Below are 25,753 nucleotides of genomic sequence, written 5' to 3'. Positions count from 1 at the left end.
TGCCCCACTGTTGAAAGCAAGAGACTGTCATTTGCATGTTTGCTCATTCATTCATTCATTCATTCATTCATTCACAAAGCATGTGTCATAAAAGTGCTTTAACCATCTCCCCCCAAGCAGCTCCCTGGAGTGGCTGGCACTCCCAGGCTCGATGGATCTTCCTGCCCGAGGCCCCGTGGCACTCAGCGCTGGCTGCCTGCGGGCTGTCTCCCTCCCCCACCCCCAATGCCTGTGCACTCCGTGCTCCCACCAGCTGAGCCTTGCACTTTCTGAGAATCGGATGGGTTCGTTGCCAACTCTCTCGATGCCAGTCATACTTGTTATTATAATTATGTGACTTAAATTAAACATCACATAAACTGATGAAATATGAGTGTGAAAGGAAGTATAGTTGCATCTCTGGAAACTAAATTGAATGCTTTGGCATGGTTCCATGAAGGAGACACCCTAAAAAGAATTGCTTCCTAAATATTAGGTGTGAGTGAGTGAGAGAATGGCACGCCACTGAGCTGGTTCCATCTGGGAAGGGACGAGGTCTGTCTTGCCCACTGCTGCATCCCCAGTGCCTAGCACAATGCTTGGTACATCGCAGGTGCTCCATAATCATCTGTTGACTGGAGGAGCTGTGGCAGAATTGGAAATGTTGAGCGATGCATTATCGGTGGAGTTTATGCAAGATAGACAATGCAGAGAAGAAACCCACGGTCAAAGGGAAGACCTTGCTCCCGAGTTACATGGACTGGCAAAAAAAAAACATGTCCCTCCAAGTGTTTTTACATTATAATGGAGTGTTTAAGCTATGAGTGTATTCTTTTATCATTCCCCACTTAGAAATTATTTTTTACCAACCGACTGCATCACGGGCAAGGCTTCTACGTTCAGCGTCAGTAAACTCTGTAAAGGGCAAGGTAAAGATTTTCAGCTTTGCAGGTTATACTTACTGTCACAACTACTCAGCTCTGCCTTTGTAACCCTGAAGGCAGACAATATGTAAATGAATGAGCACGGTGGTGACCCAGTGAAACTTTACTGACAAAGGGACGGCGCACTGTGGTTTGCCAAGCCCGGTTCTATGGAACTGATTTGTTCTGTGCGCCAGGCACTGTGCTGTGTTGCTGGACACACAGAGATAAAGAAAATTCTGTCCCTGCGCTTACGGAGCTCGCCTTCGAGTCAGGGAGGTGGTCCTCAAGTCAAAAGATGATTACAGTTTGCTGTGCTCAGTACAGCGGTGGGGCATGTCCAAGGTGCAAAGCGGACACATGGAGGGCACTGCTCCTCCCACAGGGGCAGGGAGAGGGAGAGGTGGAGGAAAGGAGGCATTTTGTTAGGTTCATGGGATCAGTGATATTCTCCCAGGTAACCAGGTTGGGCAGCAGGAAAAGGCATTCCAGGCAGAGGGAATAGCCTATGCAAAGGCATGGAGACATAAAAGTGCCTGGAGCTCAAAGTGGGTGTCACTGGAGAGGGAAGACATGAAAAAGCTTAGACTTTATCCTGGAGCCAGTGGACCTTTGCTGCTGGGTTTCCAGCAAGGCAATGACTTGAGCAAGTGCCCGCACAGAGTATGGAAGATGGATGGAGGCCGAGGGCAGATCAGAAGGCTGTCTCTGTAGCGCAGGTGAGGAACGATGCGGTCGTGAGGTAAAGACCACGTGGCCACAGTTGGCCAAGGGAGCGAAGGAATGGAAGGAGTTAAGGATGATCCCCGGGTGGGGTGGCTGGGAGGAGGGTGCACATCATGGGGAGAGAGAACGCTAAGGGGCAGGAATGACGGGCGAGGGGAAGCTTTGGTTTGTTCAGAGCATAGAAAACAACCCCCAGGGCTTCCCTGGTGGCACAGTGGTTGAGAATCTGCCTGCCAATGCAGGGGACACGGGTTCGAGCCCTGGTCTGGGAAGATCCCACATGCCGTGGAGCAACTAGGCCCGTGAGCCACAACTACTGAGCCTGCGCGACTGGAGCCTGTGCTCCGCAACGGGAGAGGCCGCGATAGTGAGAGGCCCACGCACCGCGATGAAGAGTGGCCCCCACTTGCCGCAACTAGAGAAAGCCCTCGCACAGAAACGAAGACCCAACACAGCCAAAAATAAATAAATTAATTAGTTAATTAATTAAAAATAAAAAGAAAGAAAGAAAACAACCCCCAAAACATACAGTTAGGTAGCCAGGAGTTGAATCTTTGTAGGGTAGCTCAGGCCTCTCAGAACTGCGTCAGTACCTGGGGTGGGCAGGCACTGCTGGGAACCAGAACCTCAGGAAGAAGCCAAAGGGCCTCTTTCCAAAGGTAAGTCTAGAGGCCGGGGGGCTCCAGCAGCCCACAGCCAAAAGGGACTTGCACTCACCCCAGACATTCACCCAGTTCCTGGAAAATATGTAACATCACAGGTTTGTCTTGGGAAAAGGGTTTTCCTCAGTATAACAAGAGTCCTAGGCGTTTGGCTAAAGAAAAACTGATATGGAAATCATTTGTGATGAGACTGGGTGTCAGGGCTGAGTCAATAAAGGCTCACGTCAGGGGTGAGAGGGAGCTTGGGCGGGGGAGCAGGAGTCAGCCTCCAACAAGGGCCTCGGTGTCCTTTGCTGCCACCACCCAGACATTTCCAGAAGGCTTTCCCTGGTTGCATCATGGTGTTCTCTCCATTCCCCAGCGGGGAGAGCAGACAGCAGGTGGGAAGGGCAGAGGGCTTGGGAGTGGGGTGGCAAGCACCTCCTGTATGTCACTTTCTCCCCGGCCGGGTGGGTCGGGGGTGGAGGGGTGGTTTATGCTTGGCCCTGGAAGATTCTTCAAGCCTGAATCAGATCCAGGCTGTGCACACAACTTGGTTAAGAGATAAAGCCCACAGAAGGTGTGCTGGGAGCACAGAAGCCAGAGGCTATTGACCGAGGAGCTGCACAGAGAAGGAGACGGTGAAGCCGAACCTTGTAGATGACAGGCTTTGCAGGAACTGTTGTATCTAGGGAACCACAGTGGGAGTGGTACCCACCGGCAGGCACAGTACCTTATACACAGTATGTGCTTGGTGAGTAAATGAATGAATGAAAGTTCCCCTGAGGATGTCCATTTTCAGGGATGCTGAGATTTAAACCAAGATCTCCTAATATTCCTCCCTCTCAGTTTAAAATTAGGCAGCAATTCCTTGCAGATCACTATTGTCATCTTGTGGGGCATGTCTCTCAGCACCCCAACATCCTGACTGTACGAGAAGCTTCTTAAGAAGAAATGCTATCCACACAGCCTGCTCTGAGCTCTCCTATTACTGAAAGCAGAGCTTAGAACTTTCTGCAGAGGAACTCAAAGCCACTTTTTCCATAACCAACTACATGCATTAAAGGGAGTGATTTTTTTTTTTTATTCTCTCCAAGCCAGATTCCATTAAGGAAGCCCCATTTAACGGAAGTCAATTTACCAAAAAGAAAAAAAAAATGAGCATAATTGCTTAAATACATTTTATGTTGTACTGCGGCAGCAATTTCCTGGGCGAACTTGGAATTCCCCAGACCCCTCATAGTGAAGTTAATATGGACAGAAAGGTTTGAAGGGGAGAATCTCTCTCTGTGTTTCTCTTCTTTAATTATGATTCTAACAGGGAGCAAAATTAAAGAGGATCCTGGGGGGAGGAGGGAGGGAAAGTAAAGGAAAAGGATGGAATTCAGCCTACACTGTTCCACTGCCTTCCCCGAGTACAGAGGCTCTATCTAGCATAAGTGGGATGGTTTGGGTTTGAATCCCACTTCTGCCACTTAATAGCTGTGTGACCTTGTGCAAGTTTCTTAACCTCTCTGTGCAGCCAGGTGGTGCAATGGGAAAAGGCATTATGAGCACGCAAAGGCAGAGAAGCACTAAAAAGCAGTGTGTGTTCCAGGTCACGTAGGTCTTCTGTTTGACTAGAGAATGGGGTGTGTGTGTGTGTGTGTCTGTCTGCAAGTCTGTGTGACGTGCTCAGAGAGGGAAAGCAGGCAAAAGTCAGACCAGGAAGGCTTCACTGGGAAGGTGGCATTTGACCAAAGGCTTTGAGGAAGTGAGAGGGTGAGCCAGGTGGCGGTCTGGGAGAAGACCCAGCCAGCAGGCAGAGAAACTGTCAAGTGCAAAGGCCCTGAGGCAGGAGCAGTCCTGGCCAGTTTTGAACAGCATGGAGAGCCATGTGGCTGGAGCGTAAAGCGTAAGTAGAGGAGGAGACAGGAGAGGTGAAGACACACTGGCTTTTTTAAGGCCTGTAGACCCTGGTACGGTCTTTGACTCTAAGGATTAGAGCCACTGAAGATTTGTTTTTAATTAACTTTATTAAAGTATAATTTACATAAAATAAAATTACCTATTTTATTTTATTTTATTTTATTTTTTTCTGCATTGGGTCTTGGCTGCTGTGCACGGGCGAGCGGGGGCTACTCTTCATTGTGGCGTGCGGGCTTCTCATTGCGGTGGCTTCTGTTGTTGCGGAGCACGGGCTCTAGGCGTGCGGGCTTCAGTAGTTGTGGCACGTGGGCTCCAGAGCACAGACTCAGTAGTTGTGGCTCACGGGCTTAGTTGCTCCACAGCATGTGGGATCTTCCCAGACCAGGGCTCGAACCCGTGTCCCCTGCATTGGCAGGCGGATTCTTAACCACTGCACCACCAGGGAAGTCCCTAAAATTACCCATTTTAAATATACAGTTCTGGGGGCTTTGACAAATGTGTATATGCCATATAACCACCATCTCATTCAAGATATAGAACATTTTCATCACCCCAGAAGGTTCCCCTGTGCTCCTTCCCAGGCAATCCCCACCTGTACCTCTCACCCCCAGCTTTGGCAACCACTGATGTGCTTTCTCTCACTGTAGATTAGTCTTTTCCAGAGTTTCATATAAAGGGATTCACACAGTATATACTCTTTTATCACTCAGCATAATGCTTTTGAGAATCATTCATGTTGTTGTGTGTGTCAGTAGTTTGTTCTTTTTATTGGAGGGTTTTGAGTGAGGCATGATACCATCGCAATGGCAGTTTAATGTGATGCTTCCAACATTTAAGCCTCCCATTCTCTGATAGATGCCAAGAAAACTCTCAAATGCGCATTTATGTCCAAGGAGGCAGGAGTAGTGCAGAGTAAAGATGCACAGGGCCCTGAGTTTAAGCCTCGGGAATGAACAATCATCGTCAGGATTCCTGGGAGCAGGTGAAGGTGTGGGAGAAATGGGAGGCAGAGGATGTCCCTTCGGGCTCCTCCAGCCTGTACCATTGGGGGTTAATGCAGATCCCAGGGCTGGAGAATACCGACTTTCTGACTTCTGGTTACAACCTTGATCATTACTCTCTTCCTGCCCTTGGGACCCCAGCATCCTCCCCTCATTCCATTTTGCAATGAACAGCCCTTGGTTCTGAATTATTCAGGTAAATTCTCCCTATTTCTACTTCCCTTATGTAAATAGTCTCCAGGCTTTGTTATTGAGATAGAATTGAATTTGGCCTGGGGAAGAAAAAACCCACCATAGTGTTTGTGGCTCCTTAGAAAACTTAAATGACTCTGCCCGTAATAAAGTATTTTAAATGGGGTCTGGTGAAATACAGTAATTGGTTTCTGTAATAGCTCTTACCCTAGCAATATGGGTGATATTCCTGGAGGTTGGTGTATATCAGCATTTTCATTAGAGTAAAAACTCAGTTTTGCAGGGTGAGAAGCTCTTTGGTTAGTTCCTTTGTCTAATAGGCATTTATGGAGACCCACCATGCTGGATCTCTTCCTTTCACCCCTCCAGATCATCTCCCCTCCCTTGTCTACCCTGTTCCATGCTCAGGAAGACTTACTGGTGAGACTACATCAGTATGCTCCCTTGCCCTCTGGCTTCCAACTGGGCTAGATCCACAGAAACATCAGCAGTAGATTGGAGGAGGGGAGGGGAGGGGAGGGGAGGGGAGGGAGGGAGTGTGTCTTGCTCCCTCCTTGTGGGATTTTCACAAACTGGCTGTAGTCTCCACTGACTGAAGATCTGGGTCCTGTGTGGTGGCCCTTTCTATGCAACCCTCTCCTTCAGGGATAGCCATGTCCTCTCGAGGCCTGTGAGTGGAAACCAGACCCCTGTTAACAGCCTCAGGATACTGCCCCATCCCCGGTGGTGAAGAGGCCATTCGTTCAACTGGAATTATTCTCATATGACCGAGCCACCTGTTTTCTGCTGGAACCCTGACACACCTGCTTTGTGTCAAGCATTGTGTTAGGTGCTTAGTACAAAGATGAAGAATGAAGATGATGGAGAATAACATAGCAGCTGCCATTTACCAAGAGCTTTCTATTTTCCAGAGACCGTGCTAAAGTCTTTTTTGTGTGTTATCATTCAATCCTGGCAGCCCTTTGAGAGAGGGATTATTATCTTCATTTTACAGACAAAGTTACAGAGAATTTAAGTAATTTTCATAAGGTAACACAGCCGATCCCTCTAGAGTCCCAGCTTCTCCCCTCCCCCACCCACCCCCAGTCTGCACTGCCCTCTTTGAGGCATTATCCTAGGGAGACACACACCTAGATAAATGAATTATAATTTTAATAACATGCTGTGGCATCACAGAGGAGGGGAAAGGAAAATTATGTTTATTGAGCTAATATGTGCCAGATAGTGGGCTAAGTTCTTTGCCCGTAAGGCCTCTCACATATTCCCACAGACTCTCCGGGCCGGTGTTGTTCCTCCATTTTCAGAAAGATCAAGTAACTGGTCCCAGGTCACACTGGTAGGAAGTGGTGAAGCCTGGATCTGAACCCAAGTCCGTGTGGCTTCAGAGCCGAGGAGAATAGGAAAGGCCTTCCTGGGGACATGGCGTCTGAGGGCATCCCGAAGTCATCTCAAGTGATATGGCTGGTGCAGGAGAGAGGGTTACGCGCGGGTACATTCCAGGCAGAAAAGGCAAAGGCACAGAAAAGGAGAAAGCTTGGAATGCTTCGATGTAAGCAGGGTGTCCAGGCGGGGTGGGAGCGGTGGTGCCAAAGGGGATTCATCAGGATGTTTTGTCCCTGATTCAGACGCAGGGAGGAGGAGCCGAGAGGCACTGGGCGTCGGCCCGCTGGGGGCTGTGGGGTTGAGGAGAGAAGGGCGAGGGGCTCCTGGGGTGCAGCACAGCAAGCAGAGCGAGAAGGGGCATCCGGGGCTTAGCCTGGGTGTGGCGGAGGGGCCGGCACCGAGCGGAGGCCCGCTCAAGCAGGGGACATTGCGGAAAGTTTGGCAAGCCAGTCTTGCGTGGGCACTGGGGAGCCACGGAAGGTTCTTGAGCTCCGAGCAACTCTAGGAGGAAAGATCTGATTGACCTGAAAGCTGGCTCAGGACGCAGCTGGTCAAGAGGCTGGGGCAGTGCCTGGCGACAGTCGGGGATATCCTGGTTTCCCACCCACTGAGCCGGCCTGGCTGAAAGCAGACAAGGCTAATCTAAGGGCGGAGAGGTGGCCCAGCAGTGGGGGCTGTCCTCTTGTGGAGGAGCAGAGACAGGGGCAGGGGCCAGAGAAGACCCAGCGCCTAGTTGGTGACCCCAGAACAGGCTGTCACACCTGGGAAGGGCCGTGCTGCCTGTAGGGGCTGCCTGAGCCCTTTCTCCTGACTCCTCAGAGTCCCCGAGGGGCTGGCTCGGGGTCGCTGAACCTCTGCCCGGGAGTGGGGGTGCTGAACCTCCGCTGGAGAGCTGGGCTGGTCCTCTGCTTGGGGGCTGGACCTTTGCGGGGAATCTGGATCTCTGCTGGGGGTGGGTATGTGGACATCTGCTGGGGTGACGGGCCTCTGCTGGGAGGGCTGGACCTCTCTCCTGGGCAGCTAGACCTCTGCTGAAGGTGGGGAAATAGGCCTCTGTTCCAGGCCTGAAGGATCGCCCCCTCCTCTCAGCAACTCAGCGGTGGGAAGAGCCCCCGGGGCAGCCAGCTCAAGCGGCCCAGACTGCAGGCTACTGGCGGGCGGCCGGGCCAGCACGGCCTTCCCTTCTGCCAGGCCTGGGAGGAGGTCCCAGCGCACATGGGCAGTGGAGAGACTCCCGGGTGCCCGGTCTCAGGCAGCTGTGGTCCCTGACCCCGTCTTCCTCTCCCCACAGGTTCACCGGAGCCAGCCTCCCGGCCCCCGTCATCAGCAGCAAAAACTGGCTGCGGTTGCACTTCACGTCGGACGGCAACCACCGGCAGCGCGGCTTCAGCGCCCAGTACCAAGGTAGGCGGGGCCGGGCTGCCCTGCTTCCCCGGGGTGGGGGGTGAGGGGCGGCAGACATGATGCCTGGGGCCGTCTTGTCCCCGGACTGGGTCCGGTGTGTCTTCAGGGTACACTTGCCTCTGTTGTCCTGCTCTTATTTGCGGACTCAGAGGTCTGCATATCTGCGTGTCTACATCTGCCATTGTGGTCTGTTGTCCAAGGGAAGACACTTCTCAAATTGTGTAGAATGGTGTACCCTGAGCTGCCCGTCTTCAGGCCAGGCGAATCATACTAGTTTATACCAAGGGCCTCCTGAGAGCCGGGCACTGTGCTAGGCTCTTGGTCAGCGCCATCTCACTTAATCTTCATCATTATCCTGTGAAGTAAATACCATCACCATCCCCATTTGATGGACGAGAGAGCTGAGGCCCAGAGAAATTAAGGCAGTTTCCCAAGACCATCGGAACTCCGGCCTTTTGAATCCAGAGCCCACCCTCTTAACCGGCAGAGTTTAGCCTACCCTGGTATAAAGCAGGAGAGCTGCCCACATTTCAGCTCTCGTTCATTTCACGTAGAACACAAACGTTTGACAAACGATAGGCAAAACAACTCTAGGGAACTCTCTAGCTTAGGTGCTCAAATCTGTGAAGAGCTGTCTGGTGGCAAGAGATCACACCAAGAATGGCAGGTGGAAACTGCAGGTAAGCAGATTTCTGCTCCAATCGTGGAGGATTTCCTAACCCCGCGAGCCACACATAAAAATGAGTGGGTTGACCCCGAGGCAGGGAGCTCTCCACGCCTAGAGGAGATCCCAAAATCCAATGGATGGGTGGGAGTAGATGACAACATTCCTTTTCAACCTTGGGTTTGTTCAAAGTACACAAAATTTATCCACAGAGATAAACACCAAGGGTTGGCTTCAAAGTTGCTCATTAAGCCATTACTAACACCAATTACAAACTGAGGTTGGTTCTGATTGATTCAATGTGAACTTGTATTGCACACCTATTAAGCAGAAGGCCCTATATAAGACCCTGGGGAAGAGAGTGGGCTGTGCTGTGAGTGAGAGAGTGTGGTATATTGGTGTGCCTAGGACACAGGCCTGATGGAAGAGTGAGCTGTGATCACCACCTCACCGCCGAGGGTCAGGAGGGAGCACTGACTCCAGTGGAGGAGATGCTGGCAGCTTGTCCCTCCAAGCCTCACCTCGGAGGCTCTGAGCACACTGCCCCCGGGAGGTGGCCCCGGCAGAGCGGGGCCCCCCCAGGGCCAGGCTTTCAGGCTGGACACTGGGATAAAAGCAGCACTGGGAGTAGAAGCATTACCTGTAAAATCTGAATCTTTTATGAATAGCCTCATTTCCTTAGCCTTGGGTAGCAGGAATCCCTTGAAATATTTTTAGAAATAAACAGGAAACCAACCTGGTCTGACAAGCCTGGCTCCGAGAACTTTCCTGGATACATTTGTTTCCGCCGCTGAGGTTGGGCCTTTGTGGGAGTGAAGCACCTCTCTGGACCTTTCTGTTGTGTTTTCCAAAATAGGAAAGAAGAGGTGAATGTTATTGTTTCATCTGATTAAATAGGTGCCAGGTGTTTCTAATATTTCAAGTTTCTGAGGGCCCATTTGTCATGGTCATAGATTAGGGTTTTCTGCCAGACAACAGGCAATGAGGACCCAGGCCAGGCAGTCTCTAGGTCAGGAGCACACATACGTTGCACACCTGGCGCTGTACTAGGCAGTGTATAAGCGTTGCCCCATTTGATCCTCTCCACAGTGCAGCGGCTAATATGTTTTTAATTTCCGTATTTCAGTTGAGGAAGTTGAGGTTCAGAGAGGTTGTGTAACTTGCCCGACATGCACAGATCACACAGCCTATACATGGTGAAGCTCGAATTCATTCGCAGGCCTGTGTGAGTTTTTCTGCAAAATCACAGGGCCTTCTCATATGGTGCTTTGGGTGCCTCACTTTTCCTATTTGACTGGTATCTTTTAAACTTTGTTTTGTTAATCTCACCCCACCATAAAAAAATACATTTTCCATCACAACCCAGGACACACATATATATCTGCAGAACTAAAAGGAAAATGTCACCAAGTGGTATTTACCCTTAGTAAGAGTGAGGCATCCTGAAAATTTCTTTTCCAATTTTTAATGTTAGTTGCAACCTCGAAATCAATTTCACAAGTCTGTAGCAGGGAACAACCCACAATCTGAAAAGCTGTTTTAGTTATGAACTTCTCAAAAGCAGGCCCCTTCTTATTGTCTCTCTGACTCCCCCCAAGACAGCCCAGAACAGGATTTGCACATTGGTGTGTGCCAATGTTTCTCTCTGGGTTTCAAGAACTTGGCATTTATTACTTCATCCAGACCTAACAGCAACTGTGTAAAGCAGGTACTACTATTAGCCCCATTTTACAGATGAGGAACGAGAGTTGCAGAGAGGGTAGGTATCTGGCTCAAGGTCTCCTCGATAGAATGTTGGAGTCTGAGTTTGAACCCCAGCCGTGTTCATCTGGATCTGGCATCCTAATATACTGTGGTGTATACTGATTGTGTTAATACATGATTCTCCCCTGTGAACTTTCTCTAGTGTTTTCCAGACTGAGGGTATATAGTGCAAGGGTCTACAATAATCATTTGGAAATGCAATTGGTAACTTTATAATGCAGGGTTTCTCAGCTTCCACACAATTGGCATCGTGGCCTGGATGATCCTCTGTTGTGGGAACCTGCCCCATGCACTGCAGGATGTTTAGCGGTATCCCTGGCCTCAACCCACTAGATGCTAGATGCCAGCAACACACACACACACACACGACAACCAAAAAGTCTCCAGACTTTGCCAAATGTCCCCTGAGTGCAAAATCACCCCTGAATGAGAACCATTGCTCTAAAGGAGTGAAAACTTTGGAACCACTAAAGACCATTCTAAGTTTTGCTACTTGCAAGTTCAGTCCCAAAGAGTAGCAGAGAGAGGTTTCAGTCAGGGGTCTAGTAGGAGACAGGAGAATACTTATTGCATGGCTTTAACTGAAGAAGGTTTAGTGAAGGGTCCAATTACAGAGGTAAAGGTGAGATTAAAGGAACCCAGAGGGTTTCCTTTTAATGAGATTACCCAGAGAATGAACGACAGAGAGGCCTTTACCACACTAGGGAAAGGGCCAGGGGAGACAGGAGCAAGAGCTGGAGCCATTGAAGAGGGGCTGCCTGGCACAGCTGAGGAGCCTGACCACTGCCAACCTACAGTGCAGAAGGGGGGCCCAGGAATCTGTCACCAGTGCAGGAAGAGGGACCTGGAAATATCACCAGTGCAGAAGGAGGGGGCCTGGGAGTCAGTAAGCAGTGCAAGAGGAGGGGGCCTGGGAATCAGTAACCAGTGCAGGAGGAGGGGGCCCCAGGAATCTGTAACCAGATCTTGCCCTTCTCCCTCCCTCACATCTGCTGTGCCTCCCATCTGCCAACCCAATAGGAAACCAGCAACAACAGGACAGTCTGCTCTATGCCCTGGGAGACTGACCAGTTTGACCAGTGGGCCCCCTTGTTCTGTAGCCGTCCACAGGGGTCCGGCTCTGGGGGCACAGAGCTGGGGGGAGAAGTTTAAAGAATGGACCTGGGGAGTCATCAGCACGGGCTCAGCTTCACCCGCGCTCAGCTTTATGGCATTAGAGTCTCAAGGGATGTAGGGCACTTCAGAGCCAGCAATTACCAACTCCTGATTATATCGATGGATGTTTTGTTCCAGAGAAACAAAAAATAAAATTAAAATAAATAAAATAAAATAAATCTCACTAACCTACAACACAGCACATTCCATTCCTGTCTCAATCCAATCAGAATTTAGGGCTGTTCATGGCCAGACACAATTTTAACCAATACCACGTGGTATCAGAGGATCTGAGTTCTAGGCTTGCTTTGCCTGGAGCTGGCTGTCGGAAGGTGGGCAATTGTATTTCATTTAACAAGTGTGTCCCATTTGACACTACCACGTGACAGCACAGAAAGATGAACACAACGAGGCCAGTCTCTGCTCTCAAGGAGAGCAGGTTCAAGAGAGGAACAGACATGAATCTACAACTTCTGTGCCACATGAGAAGAGCTATAGTTGAGGCCTGATGAAGGGTTCTAGGACTGGAGATAAAGAAGCACTTCGTTTTGCTGGACACACTTAAGGAGAGCCGAAAAAGGGCAGTGAATTCAGTGTGAGTCTCAAAAAGATGCCAGACAGACAATGGAACGAAGCATTCCAGGTAGAGCTGAAGCAAGGTAGCGTGAAAGTGCTAAGTCTAAGGAACCACAAATATCTGTGTGTGTCTGGAGCACAGGTCAGCAAACTATAGCCTGCAGGCCAGACCTAGCGCTCTGTCTGTTTTCATATGGTTCTTGAGCTAAAAATGGGTTTTACATGTTTAAATAGTTGGAGGGAAAAAAATCAAAAGAAGAAGAATATTTCATAGCACATAAAAATTATATGAAATTCAAATTTCAGTGTCCATAAATAAAGGTTTCTTGGAACTCAGTTACACTCATTCATAGACAGATTGTCTACAACTGCTTCAATGCTACCAGAGTTGGGTAATTTGCAACTGAGACGACGGGCCACAGCCTAGTATGTTTACTCACAGACCTTTTACAGAAAACATTTGCCGACCTAGAGCGAAGTCTGCAGTCCAAAGCAGTGAGGGGTAGCGGGCCATGAGGCCAGAAAGAGAGGTGGGGGTCTCGTCGTAAAAAGCTGCAGTAAAGCTGGGCTTGGTTCCGTGGTGATGAGAGGTGATCAGAAGTTTTAACAAGAGGGGAGGTGTGATCATGTTTTCATTCTAGAAAAATCTTTGCTCTAGAATGAAAATAGTGGGAGACAGTTAAGAGTTTTGGAGAATGAGAGGATGATGAGGATCCAGAGTTTAGGCAGAGGCAGTGGAGAGTGAGAGGGGGAAACAGACCAGAGGAGACCTTTCCATGGCAAACCACCCTGGACTCAGGACTCGTCAGATTTGGGAGTGAGGGGGGATGGGGAAAGGAGATGAACGAGTCAGGGGTGAATCTTAGGTTTCTAGCTTGAGTGAGTACTATTCGCCAAGGTAGTCTCTGGCACAGGGAGATGGGGGATGGATTTTGCTTGAGACACATTGATTCTGGGGTAGTACTGGGATATCAGGGGTTGAGAGACTATCTAATAAGTACTTGGCTATTCTGTCCATCTGTAGCTCAGAGAAGAAGGGTCTGGTCTAGCGATAAAGATGTAAAAGTTTCAAGGCAAAGTAGAGGCTGAGGCCACCAATCCGCTCTTAGGGCACGAGTCCTCCCCATGTGTGTAATATGGACCCAAGAGAGTGGGCTTTTAAAGTGAGTTCCTTGGAAGCCAAGGGGTTCTCCCAGCAGCTGTTTTGCTAGGGGCTGAGCAGGTGCGATTTCCACCCCAGCTTCAACCGGAGAATTCTCTCTTTAACCTATTTGTAGCAGGCATTTACCTAAGCAGATTAAAATAGGTTCCTGTACCTGGCAACCCCAGGACTTGAGGTTCTATAAGGTTCCTTCCAGTTTCGGAAGGCCACTGAGGTTGTATAATCCATCCCTCTGTCTCCAGGCAAGGAATATTTCCAGTCCTTCTCAGAGTGTTAATTGCTTTCTTGGTTGTTTTGTTTTTATTTTTTTAAGCCTAAAGGGATGATAGTGAGAAGAGCCTTTTTTTAAATGCCCCCAGTGGCCAGTGATCACAACGGGGGAGGGGCTTCCCTGGCAGGGAGGATAGCACCCCCCACTATTGCTTTCCTCGTCTGTAGAGGGAATAATATTAACCCCACAGGGCTACTGGAAATTAAAGGAGCTCCTGGTAAAATATCTGACACGTGGCAGTCACTCAAGAAACAGAAACTTGAAGCTTCCTACCCCATCAGTCACCTTGACCCCCTGTTTGTTATATGGGAAACACTTGTGCAGTGAGAGCGAGCTGCCTGCTCTGGCTCCTTCTCACACATGTTCCCTTTGCTGCCACTCTGACCTGATGATCATCCTCTAGTGTCCGTCCCTCCCTTCAGCCAGATCCCAGCCTGGCCCCGCTGTCCCTTCTCACTGCCTCTGTCCCTCCCTTCAGCCAGATCCCAGCCTGGCCCCGCTGTCCCTTCTCACTGCCTCTCTTGTCAAGTCAACCCTGGTGACCAGGAGACTGAAAGATATTCTGCTTTCTAGAAGTCCTGTGCTGGGTCTCAATTGTCTGCCAAATAAACTTTTCCATTTGAGAACAATTTGCATTTACTGAGATGCTTGAGGCTTTTTACAGTAACAAGCTGAAGCTTCTGTTGTTCACATGAACATGTTGCATTCTTAATTGTGACTGATCCACAGTCCTGGACCAGAGCAAAAGTGCCTCGGGCATCCCATGGCCCAAGCTCTGATTCATCTGTCCTATTCTTGTTGGCCCTCTGAGCTGCCAGACCCCTTACCAGCCTCATTTCCAGGGTTGGGCCTCTGGGGGCCTCAGCACAAGTCTCAGGGGCCCAGGGCCGGCTCCCTACAAAGCCAAGCTCCTGAATTCAATCAGGAGGGAGCCTGGACTTCCCTGGCAGTCCAGTGGTTAAGACTTCACCTTCCAATGCAGGGGGTGTGGGTTCGATCCCTGGTCAGGGAGCTAAGATCCCACATGCCTCACGGCCAAAAAACCAAAACGTAAAACAGAAGCAATATTGTAACAAATTCAATAAAAACTTTAAAAAAAACGGTACACATCAAAAAAAAAAAAAATCTTAAAAAAGAAAGAGTGGGCCTGAACGGAAAAGTGAGCGTGAACACATATGTGATGCCCCTCACCTCACCAGGCTTCAAGTGTTACCCCTTCCTTTTGCCAGAAATTAATTCAAAGCACGTATTCTGTAACAGTGGGTCGTTCGTCCACTCAGTCATCAAACTCTTACTGGGAACCTTCGATGTGCCTGGCTCTGTGTCAGTCCCGGGACGCAGACATAGGAGCTCATGAGGCAAATGGCTAGAAGCAGACCTGCTGTTCCCGTGTAATGAGGGCTTCAGCCGAGGTCCGAATGAAGCCTGGAGAGGGTACTGACTACTCCCTGAGACGTAGACAGAGAGGCAGAGAGGAAGTAACCTCTGAGTGAGGCCTTCCAACAAGAGGTAGCCAAGCAGAAAAGAGGAGAAAGGATGTTCCAGGGAGAGAGGAAAGTGTTGCAAAGACAACTGAAACCAGTAACTGATGGCCATAGTGATTTCCTTAAACATCCTGCTTCCAGTTGTTTCCTCCAGCTGACTTCTGGGAAGCTGTTCATGAAGACCGCTGCACAGCCCATTGTTAATAGCAAAGCATGTCTCTATTCTTTCTCAAATTCCTTTCCCATTTAGGTTATTACAGAGTGTTGAGCAGAGTTCCCTGTGCTCTACAGCAGGGTTAGGGTTAGGGTTATAACTGAATCGCTGTGCTGTACACCTGAAACTAGCACAACATTGCTAATCGACTATATTCCAATATAAAATACAAATTTAAAAAAATAGCAAAGCACGGTCCTAGGAATTAGAATATGAGCCACCCCCGACGCTGCCCCCCATCTACCATGCCAGGGTCCTCCTCTCCTTTAGCAATTCCAGCAGCACAGCGAGTTTTGCTGTGGTTAACCGAGAAACTGCACCAGCATCTCCCAGCAGAGCACTACTTACCACCTGAGTTGGGTTGATGATTCCTTTTGCCACCATATTTTAAAAATTGCCCAGCATGGTGCATAACCAGCTTCAGAGGAAGTTTGCAAAACTTTCTCAACTATCCGTTATCCTTCAACACCTGCATTTTTTTTTAATTTTTTATTTATTTATTTATTTATTTTTGGCTGTGTTGGGTCTTCGTTTCTGTGTGAGGGCTTTCTCTAGTTGTGGCAAGTGGGGGCCACTCTTCATCGCGGTGCGCGGGCCTCTCACTATCGCGGCCTCTCTTGTTGCGGAGCACAGGCTCCAGACGCGCAGGCTCAGTAACTGTGGCTCACGGGCCCAGCTGCTCTGCGGCATGTGGGATCTTCCCAGACCAGGGCTCGAACCTGTGTCCCCTGCATTAGCAGGCAGATTCTCAACCACTGCGCCACAAGGGAAGCCCCAACACCTGCATTCTTAGCAATGGTCATCGCCAGAGTTTTGAGTGTTCTTTTAATGATTTCTGTACCAATTTTTTGCTCTTCATTTAGCTGGATCAGTGAATCCAAGCCTGGAACGCACTGAAGCAAGGCAGCCAGGTGACGCTTTTGTCAACAGCAGCTCTTGTAGCATTCAGAGCATCTGGGACTATTTCTTTTCATTCTCTTCCACGTCACTTGTCCTAGCAATCTTCAGCAGAGTTACTCCGTCTGAAGTTTTGCCAGATGTTCTTTTAGTTTTTCTTTTTCATGGTCACTGACAGTAACATTCTAACTGCTCAGTGATTTCTTAACTATGTTTCTCAATTTCAATATTGTCACCTTTTCCTTGCAAGAATGTGGCATCACCTTTGGTCACAATAACCTCTCCAATTTTTCCTAGGTCATGAAGCAAAACCTCTTAAAGATTGAGGGTCCAACTCACTCTTCCAAATACCACACCATCAGTAGCACCAGCCTTGTTGGGTTCATTCTGTGACACCAAAACCTGGAGCTTGGGCTCTTATAACCCAAAGGCCAATTTTCATCCTATTCCAATTGAGTGTACTGAGGGCATTTTCAACAATTATAACCAAAGACTTTCACTGGGCATTGGCAATTTCAAGAGTGGATACCAGAAACCATCAGTGTCCTGGAATCCCCATTTCTGAACTTTTGATGTATTATTCAAGCAGAGAGATATGTAATCATAGTCAAATTTTGTGCCTTCAGTTCCTAATTCATCATACAGTGTTTTCCTGTCCTCTATTGTAAGCACACCCTTTGAACCTTTGTGGTTGCATCAGAAATGATGTTGCTGATTTCTGTCTCCATTTTTACAAATTGTGGCAAGTTGAGCAGTCTCTTCGGGGTTTAGCACAGGTTTGGGCTGCTTCCTTAGTTCAGCAGTTATAGGGTCAACACGCAGCCTCACACCATTCCTGGTTTCCACCGGATTAGCGCCTTTGCTAATCTTCTTGAAGACTTCCATGGCAATCAAGAGTGCCAGTGCAGTAGCAGTGGTGGCGCCACCCCAGCCTCTTCATTTGTGTTGGCGGAGTCCCGATCAAGTCTGGTGTGATAGTTTTATATTTATCCTTTAAGTCAGTTGACCTGGCAGCAGATACCTCACCTTTTGTTACTCTGAGGCATCTTCAGCTCTGTTCTGTAACCACTGTTCTTCCCACCGTTCTTCTCCGTAGTAAGGGCTTCCCCATCTGCTAGAAGGTCTGCAGCTTGAAGCATTAGGTCTTAGGCATCTGCACCGAATTTTATATCTTTGACATGAATCTCAGTGAGATGAGGAGCCAGTGCGCCAGGACCTGGCTTTGTCCAGCAAAAGACAGTGAGTAATAAAAGCATTTCTGCAGGGCTGGTGACCAGGCAGAGAGGCAGGCCCTCAATGACAAGGGAAGGGCAGAGTGCAGGATGCACACCCAAGTTTGCGAAGTGGCAATCAGATTGCCATTATTTAAAAGATCACTGTCTGCAACATTTTTTAAGATGGGCCAGAGACAGTGAGTCGGTGAACCAAAACCAAGCAAAAAAAAAAGGATGAGTTTAGGGCAGGAACGGCTTAGAACATTGAAAGAAGGATACGCACTGGAGAAATTTTCTGAGGCTGAACGAACTGGCTTTGGTGTGGATGTGGATGTGGGAGGACATGAAGGGATGGTCCAGACAGCAGGACAGCCAGGTGGTGGGGAAAGGCGAGGGATCAGGCTGAGAGCAGGGGCTCACTGTTGTGGAGGGAAGTCTGAATCCACTGGGATGAGAAGAAGCCGTAGGTTCCATGCACTTCTTGGTTCCCAGAGCCATGGAGGCAGGTTACGCCTCCCTCTCCTGTCTCCTCCACTAACAGGTCCTTGTCTGCCGCTAGCTCAGCCCAATAACTGATGCTGCAGACTAGAGAGGCATTTGTATCGCCAGATTCTTCCAGCTAAATGTGTACCGTGTGTTCCGCTAACCTTTACAACAGTGGGGAAATGTCTTGTAATTAACCAGAATATAAAGGATGAATGGAGCAGGCTGGCAGTCTCCTGTAGTCATTATCATTCAGAGGAGGTGAATGTAGCTACTAAGATTTCCGCCAACCAGTTAAAGCCAGCACTTTTCTCTTGGGAGTCCTGACTTTGTTCACATACAGTACAAACACATGTATAAGTGTGAATTATATTTGTATGTAAAGGTTTGTAGCCATGCATACACAGGGGCGTAAATGTGTTCTTGTGGGTGCACTGGTTGTAGACACGGATGTGCATGCGTGCATGGATATGTGGCGTGCATGTGTGCGCCGGGGGTGTGCATTCAAGTGTAGCCAGGACCCAGGAGCCAGCCCCAGGCTCCACTTTTTCTCCACTGCGTCAGTGGTTACAGAATCCTCTTTAGAGACCAGTGCTTCAGTGCAATACCATAGGTGCTACGCTAGTGGGCGCTCCGTGAATGAATGTTCAAACAAGAACAACTACACCTCAGAAATTCTCCAGGTCCTTGCTGTTTTGCCCTTGTTTTCTGCTTAGTTCTGTTAGCAGTGCGCTGTGGAGACCTAGAGAGAGAAGTGCCCTTGTTCTCTGACCCTTCACACCAGGTCTGCCCTGGTCTGTCCAGCTAGTTCTTCTACGAGCTCATTTCAAGGCTGATTTCCCGTGGTGCTCCATCTTCCATGGTCACCCACCACACACTTGGTCAGACTAAGACAAATTAGCTGTCTGTAATTCAGTGTGCGAGTGCTTCCCTGGGATTGCCAAACCACTGCGACCCCGGTACATGGAGGTGGTTTCTGGACACTAAGATCCCTGGCGATGTGGATATTGCCAAGTGGGTACCCCCCTAGCCAGGTGGCTTTCTGACCCATTCATCAGTTCTGGAGATGGCGTAGGCCAGCTGTAGGCTCCACCTCCCCAGAGCCTGGGCCAGCTGGGCCTGGACATACGTTTCTTGAGAGGTTGTGTTATTGGTGTGAGGAACCCCTGCCCACAGAGCTGTGGGCCCCGCATTTCCCAAGCTAACGTGGCGACCCACCAACAGCGTGGGTGACGCAGCCTCTCAGACCTGGCTCAGAGGGGTAAACGGTCCCAAAGTTTGCATATAAGTTAAGGAGCCCCCTCTAGCTTTTCAGGTTCCTTCTCAACCAGTTCTTCTCATCACCTTAACAAACTCCATCCCATGGTGAGTAGCAGGATGCAGAAGAGGAAGGACTGAATTAGTTCCTGCTGGGAGGCATCATGATGTCATCCAGTGACTATTAAGCACTGATGAGTCAGCTTAGACAGTCCTTCCTGGAGAGGACCGAGTAGACAGGATGGCCACAGACATTGGAAGGATTCCCTCTGGGGCCTGGAGATGGGGGAGGGGCAGGAGCCTCTTTCTCGATGCGACCTTGAGAAGAGAGGAAGAGGGCTTCCTCTTAACCACCCCCTCATATCCACCTGCATCTCACGGTCCCCCTTCAGCAGCTACAAGGAAAACCCAAGCAGTGTTTGCCCCTGGGAATGGCATCCACGGGGCACTGACCCCCTTCCTCACTCCCTCCTCCAGCGGACACTAGAACCTGAACAAGGGGCTTGGGAAGACTCTGACTCACCTCCTCCTCCTTCGCCGGATGCCCTGAGCCATCTTCCCAGACCTGCCCTCAGATGGGCTGCACTGGGTCCTAGAGACCCCTCTCCTGATCCCTGCCCATTGGTGGGGCATCCGGGAGGAGAGCTGGAATTGTTCTCGCAGTGCTGGGACCATTCCTGTTCTCTTAGGGATGTTGAATCAGAGGACATTTTTTCCCCCTGCCTCACTGTTATTAGCTTGGCTTGAATAATGCATGTTTCCCTATGAATACCCTGTTTGATAATGGGCCCACGTTAGTGTTCATTGGAAATTTTCCTGCTGGATACACATGGAGAGTAATACACATTTATAAAAGGGATTTGAATGCACGTTGGGAAGTGCTGACTCCGTGGAAGTAACTGAATTTTGTCAGGCATTCAGCTTAGACAGCAGCTTGCTGGGGGACCAACCTTTGGGGAGCTTTTTGATACAGGCAGAGAAGGAATAGACAGGGGGTGGGGGAATACTCGGAGATGGTCCCCTTTGCACACCTGATCGCTGTAGGCTTTAGTTCTGGGGTTGACATGTTATCTCAAGTGCAGAGTGAATATCTGAGTCTCCAGGGGCTGAGCTGGGGAGGGGGCAGATGCTGAAGAAGGTTGACCATGCCCTTGGGATAACTTTGGGGACAGGTCACAAGAGAAGATGCTGAGGTCCCACCAAGAGCACAGCTGCTTCCTGGCTGTGTGACCTACAATAAATCACTTAAACCATTGTGAACCCCAATTTTGTTATCGATCAAGTAGGTATAATAACGACCGGTCAAGGTTGTTGAACATATATAAGGATCAAATGAAATGATTATTGAGGACCCGCTATGAACCAGGCACTATTCTAGGCATTGAGGACACAGCAATGAACAAAACAGACAAAAATTTCTGTCTTCGTGGAGCTTACATTGCAATGTAGGTGACAAAAATCACTAAGAAAATTATATGTATGCTAGAAAGTTAGGGATAAAGTGGGTAGGGGTTAGGGAGAGCTGGGGTTGGAGGTATAGTTTTAAGTGGAGTGGTCAGAGAAGGCCTGCAGTAGGAAGTGGTGTTCTCACAAAGGCTTCAAGGAGAAAAGGGAGCAAGTCATGAAGATAACTGGGAAAGAGCCTTCTGGGGAACTGGCAGGCTGAAGCAGGCATGGCTGGTGTATTGTTGGAATTTCAGGGGGGCCCATGTGGCTGGAGAAAAGTGACTGAGGTCGAAGATGGGGTCAGAGAGATCGCGGAGAGGGCCAATTGGTCTGGGCAGGCCCTTTTAAAGACTTTGGCTTTTTCTATAGGAGAGTTGGGTTGCCCCTGAAGAGTTTTGAGGAGAGATGTAATTTGGTCTGACTTGTATTTTAACAAGATCCTTCTGTATCTCGTGTTGAGAACAGATTAGATGGGGGCAAGTGTGGAAGATGGAAGGTCATGGCAACAAGGGGAGAAGTCTTGGAGATTTGGACCAGAGATGCGGATGTAGAAACTGCACTGGGGATAAATTTGGAAGGGTTTGCTGATAGATCGTGTGTGGGTGTGAGAGAAAGAAAGGGGTCAGTGATGCTGATTTAAGTAAAGAACTTGTAAGGCCCTCAGCCTGGGGCTTGGCACATAGGAAGTGCTGGTCACAGTTGTTACCACTGCTGGTACCAGTCAGAGTGGGGCTGAGCCCCCTGGCAGGGGGTTCTGGGGCTGGACAGATAAACCAAGCCATATAACCAGAGACAGGATGAAGCCCTTGGAAACCAGCAGAATGCTTTGGAGCATAGGGGTACTCAGACCCAAAGGAGGTTGATGGATTCAGAGGAATAGCCTTTGGAATTGTGGAGTTCTGGCTCTGGGGCCCTTTGTACGCTATTTGGCCAGTTCCTGATGAGCTATGGACTGGACTTAGCGTTGGGATCAAAACCCAGTTCAATCCATCAGACCATCCGCCAGTGACCTCCCGGACTCAGCTGCCCCTGCTCACAGTAGGTCAGCGGGTGTGGGCTGGGCTCGGCTAGGATGACGGGCTCTGCTCCTCGTGTTCCCACCCTCCCAGGACCAGCCATGTCTTCTCCCAACGATGGCAGAGATTCAAGTGGGCAAGCCTAATCTGACAGGCACTTTTCAAGTCTTTGGACACGTCAAGGCCTCCATAATGACCAAACCCAAAGTCAAGGGGTGGAGGAAATATACTCCACCTCTTTAACAGGAAGGATTACAGTCACATTGCAACAGCTGTGGTTACAGCGAGGGTGACACCTTGGGGCCCTAATCCAATGTAACACACCTGGCCAGGGCTGGTTCAGAAATTGGCCAGGACTGGATCAGGAGGAGAGCAGAGCTGCAGAGGGCGGGCTGCGGGGCTTCGCATGTGGACACTCGCTACCAGTTTGCAGGGAGATCACCCCGGAGAGCCAGCCTTGATAGCAGCTCCTTCTCCGTGTTTGAGACCCTGTTGCACTTGAACGCTACCCTTAGTATATCCCTGCCCAGAGGGGCTTCTGGCTTGGACCCACCATGGAATGTCCCAAGCTCAGAGAGAGATCATTCTGGAGGGACCCATCCCCAGTCCCATACGACAGCTAAGCCTGATTTTCCTTTCACCTCTTCTCTAGTCAAGAAGCAAATTGAGTTGAAGTCTCGAGGCGTGAAGCTGATGCCCAGCAAAGATAACAGCCAGAAGACGTCTGTGTGTAAGTGTCCGCCCCCGGCCAGGCCTCTCGCTCGAGGCCAGAACCGCAGGCGCTGTGACCGCGGGGAAGCCTGACGATGCTGCGCTGACGTCCCTTCAGCCCTGCTTCCCTCCGCGCGGGTCTGCGCGTGCGCACACGCTACCCTGGTGCCCAATGAGCAGCCCGGGGACCTGCCCTTTGTCTTCTCGTGTTCCTCCTCCCATTCCCCTCCTGCCTCTTCTTTCTCCCTCACTTCCCATTCTAACTGCAATCCAGGGAGTCATTCCTGCTACATTTCTCTCTTTATTTTTCCTTTTGAATCACTTCCACCTGCTAAGACAATCCTTTTTCTGGCTCGTCTAGGAGTCAGTAGACTCCAGCTGGGATTTTGGAGGCTTCAAGTCCCTGATTCCAGCTCCCAAGGCAAGATTGGGGGAAGGGGAGAGAGGGGAATGCCTAGAACCTTCCACCAGGGTCCATGGACCTGGCTGGGCAAAAGGTGGACTAGGGAGTGGGGGTCCTGCTTCTTGAGCTGATGGGGCGGTGCCGGGGGCTCCCTGCTTGGACATGGGGCAGATTCTGTCCATGGAAACGTGTTCCTGCCATTGATGTTTGAAAGATCAAAAGGAGGATGTCCAATGCTGGGCAGTTTTCTGGAATGTCACTCCAGAAGCACCTGATCAGAGCCTGTGCTAAGGGGCTTTTGAGCTAGAGCATAGGAAGGCTTTCCCAAAGGTTCTGGGCCACTCCAGGAGGCCGGACTTGAAAGCAGAGAAGATTTTTCCAAGAAACGCTCTTTTTTCATTCTGGAGGTGGCGACAGGGAGCCTCCCTTGGTCCCCCAAACACCTGGCCTTCTGGTCTACCTTCTGCCTCCCTTTGCTCTCTGCTTCTCACGCCCTTCTCTCTCTCCTTCCACTCGTCCTCCCTCTTTGCACTTTCCTCTCCTTCCTCCCCCCTCACCCTATCTGCTTCGCCCTCTTTTTCTCTCTGTCTCTGCTCCCTGCTGACCCTCTCCTTTCCTCGTTCACCTCCATGTGCTCCCTTCTCCTGAGGTGCTGGAAGTAATTGCTGGAGAGAGGCAGAGAGAGGCCATGGGTGGGTCCAGAGCTCCGTTCTGTGGGTGGCAGGGAGCAGCGGGGGGAGAGGCAGTTTGGTCCCAAGGCCGTGACGAAACTGAGCCTGGCTGTGGGTTTTCTCTGGTCTTTCAAGTCCTCCAGTTGGAGACAGGCACCACTCCTTGCCTCTGGGGACCATTGTCTGGTCACCCTGCCACAAGGGGGCTGGATGGCAGAGGGCAGCCAGAAGGCCCTGCTTCTGTGCTTGACTAGGGAGCCAAAGGAAGGAGCAGAGGGTTAGGTCAGGAGTCTGCAGGGAAGGCTCGAGACATGGCCCGGGCCCTCACAGACTTTCTTTCTGCAGCCACAGGAAACCAGAGGAACCGAGGCAGGCACGATTCAACTTCAGAGTTTGCCCTGGGGCCACAGGGAAACTTTAAGGAAACTGCTCTGATTTGGGAGAGCACGTTTTTATCCCAGTTGTATCCTTAGGTAACTGTGTTATCCCAGGCCCTAACACCTCAGTTTCCCCATCTGTAGAATGGGGATGCAAAACCTTATCCTCCCTTTCTGCTTTGGATCTGAGTTGGGGCTTCTTGACCTAGGACTTCAGGAGGTCCATGAACTCGCTAGAAAATCACATGTGTTGTTGTGGGTGCGTTTTGGGGTGGAAGGGAAGGGTCTGTGGTTTTCATTAGTTCTCAGAGGTACCAAAAACTCCCTCAGAAAGATAAAGAAACCCTATTTTAATAAAAAAATTAAAAACCTCTTTGAAAAAATATACATTTCTCTACAACAAGGTACTGGTCTCCTTTCTGAGATTCCTTCAGGGAGGAATGGGTGTGTGACTCAAGCTGCCTTGGAGGCAGGTCACCAAATGTCTGCAGGGGTCTGGCCCATTGTGTTCTGCCCAGATTCCCTGTGGACAGATGTCCTGAACTTCAGGGGAGGAGTGGGCCACACTTACATCTCCTGGATCCTACTTACTGCCTTTACCAGTCTGTGGGCACCATGGGCCCCCGGCCATTGGTTCTGTTCACCCATGTGTCTGTGGCTCCCTTCACTTTGGGTAGAAGGCATTGTCTTTCTGAGTGTGTTGCAACTTCTTCCTCACCATAGGGACCGGGGCAAGGATCACCTTCCGGTCTCTTCGCTCTGCAGCCAAGAGCAAATTCATGCTACAAGCACAAGCGGCTGGTCTTGAATAGGCAGGGGAGGCTGGAACTCAGGAAAGAAAGGGGAAAAGCTTTTTGCCTCTGTAACTCCGACAGTAAACTGTTCACTGGGATTTGAGTTTGCTTGTTTCCGGGGAGCCTTGAAGGCTCATACGGGGATGCCGTCACCTGTTCGGTCCTCCCAGGAAGAGAGGGCACTGGGGGGGGTATGAGCTGCTCACCGCTGGGCTTGCAACTTCCTGGATGGCGCCTGAGCCTCATTTCGGACTGGCTGATTAAAGGGGATGCAGCAAGGTTTGCCATACATGTCAGGGGCTGCGGTTCGGCTGGTGGGCTTCGCCATGGCCTCGGCTCTCCCGTCCAGCCACATCCTCATCGGTCAACCTTCCTCTGTGCTACGCTGAGCAGTGTCAGCTCTGAACAAGAGGGCGAGAGAAGGAGGCAAGAATCTGCTGTGCATTCTTAACACGCTGCAAGGTGGTGTGTGGTTCCCATGTGGTGGTAAGCAGGGCCTTTGGATGGGGGCGGTCGGTGCACAGGGTTGAGTAGGCAGGGCCTAAAGAAGGTGGGCGCTTAGCTCAGAAACCCTCAGTAGGGCTGGATCACGATGAGGCTGGCTTGACAACAGATGGACCCGCAGGTACAGCTCAGGGGTCCTCTCTCCCTCCTGCTCCTGGGGATCCTGGAAGCCCCAGTTTTCTCTTTCCTCCCGCCTGCTCGCAAAACACTGAGGCCCCAGGAGGCAAGGGCTTGCTCTGCTTTTGGAGATGGCGCTTCCGTCTTATTAGCCGAGCCTGAAGGGTCCTGGACTGGGGGAATGTTGACGTAGCTTAGTTGAGGATGTGAAAGTTTCAGAAGTAGAGGTTTGGCAAGGAAGGGGCTGGGAGTAGGGGACGAGCGTCCAGTGGGAGCGACTGGCTTGAGCCTGGCACTGTGGAATGTTGGAGAAAAGGAGGCTGCCCAAGAGACCTTGTACTCGTCACCACACAACCAAGAGGGTAACCAGTCTCTGGCTTGAGCACTCAGTCTGTCCAAATGCCCAGGTTCCCTTG

The 25,753-nt window shown here is 50.2% G+C and overlaps 1 protein-coding gene and 1 pseudogene across 1 annotated transcript in view; one reads left to right on the top strand and one right to left on the bottom strand.

Moving 5' to 3' along the window:
• The window catches only part of CSMD2 (CUB and Sushi multiple domains 2), a 653,956-nt gene that overhangs the window by 300,309 nt on the left and 327,894 nt on the right, over nt 1-25,753 (top strand). Inside the window, exons 6-7 of the mRNA XM_036829393.1 lie at nt 8,045-8,157; nt 22,413-22,490. Coding sequence (XP_036685288.1) covers nt 8,045-8,157; nt 22,413-22,490 — 191 coding nt within the window. The remainder of the gene's footprint in view (nt 1-8,044; nt 8,158-22,412; nt 22,491-25,753) is intronic.
• Nucleotides 15,688-17,546, bottom strand: LOC118899715 (annotated as a pseudogene).

Source organism: Balaenoptera musculus, chromosome 1 (genome assembly GCF_009873245.2).
Source record: "Balaenoptera musculus isolate JJ_BM4_2016_0621 chromosome 1, mBalMus1.pri.v3, whole genome shotgun sequence".
NCBI lineage: Eukaryota > Metazoa > Chordata > Mammalia > Artiodactyla > Balaenopteridae > Balaenoptera > Balaenoptera musculus.
Note: the sequence above shows the minus strand (reverse complement) of the source record. Positions and strands in the feature narration are given on the sequence as shown.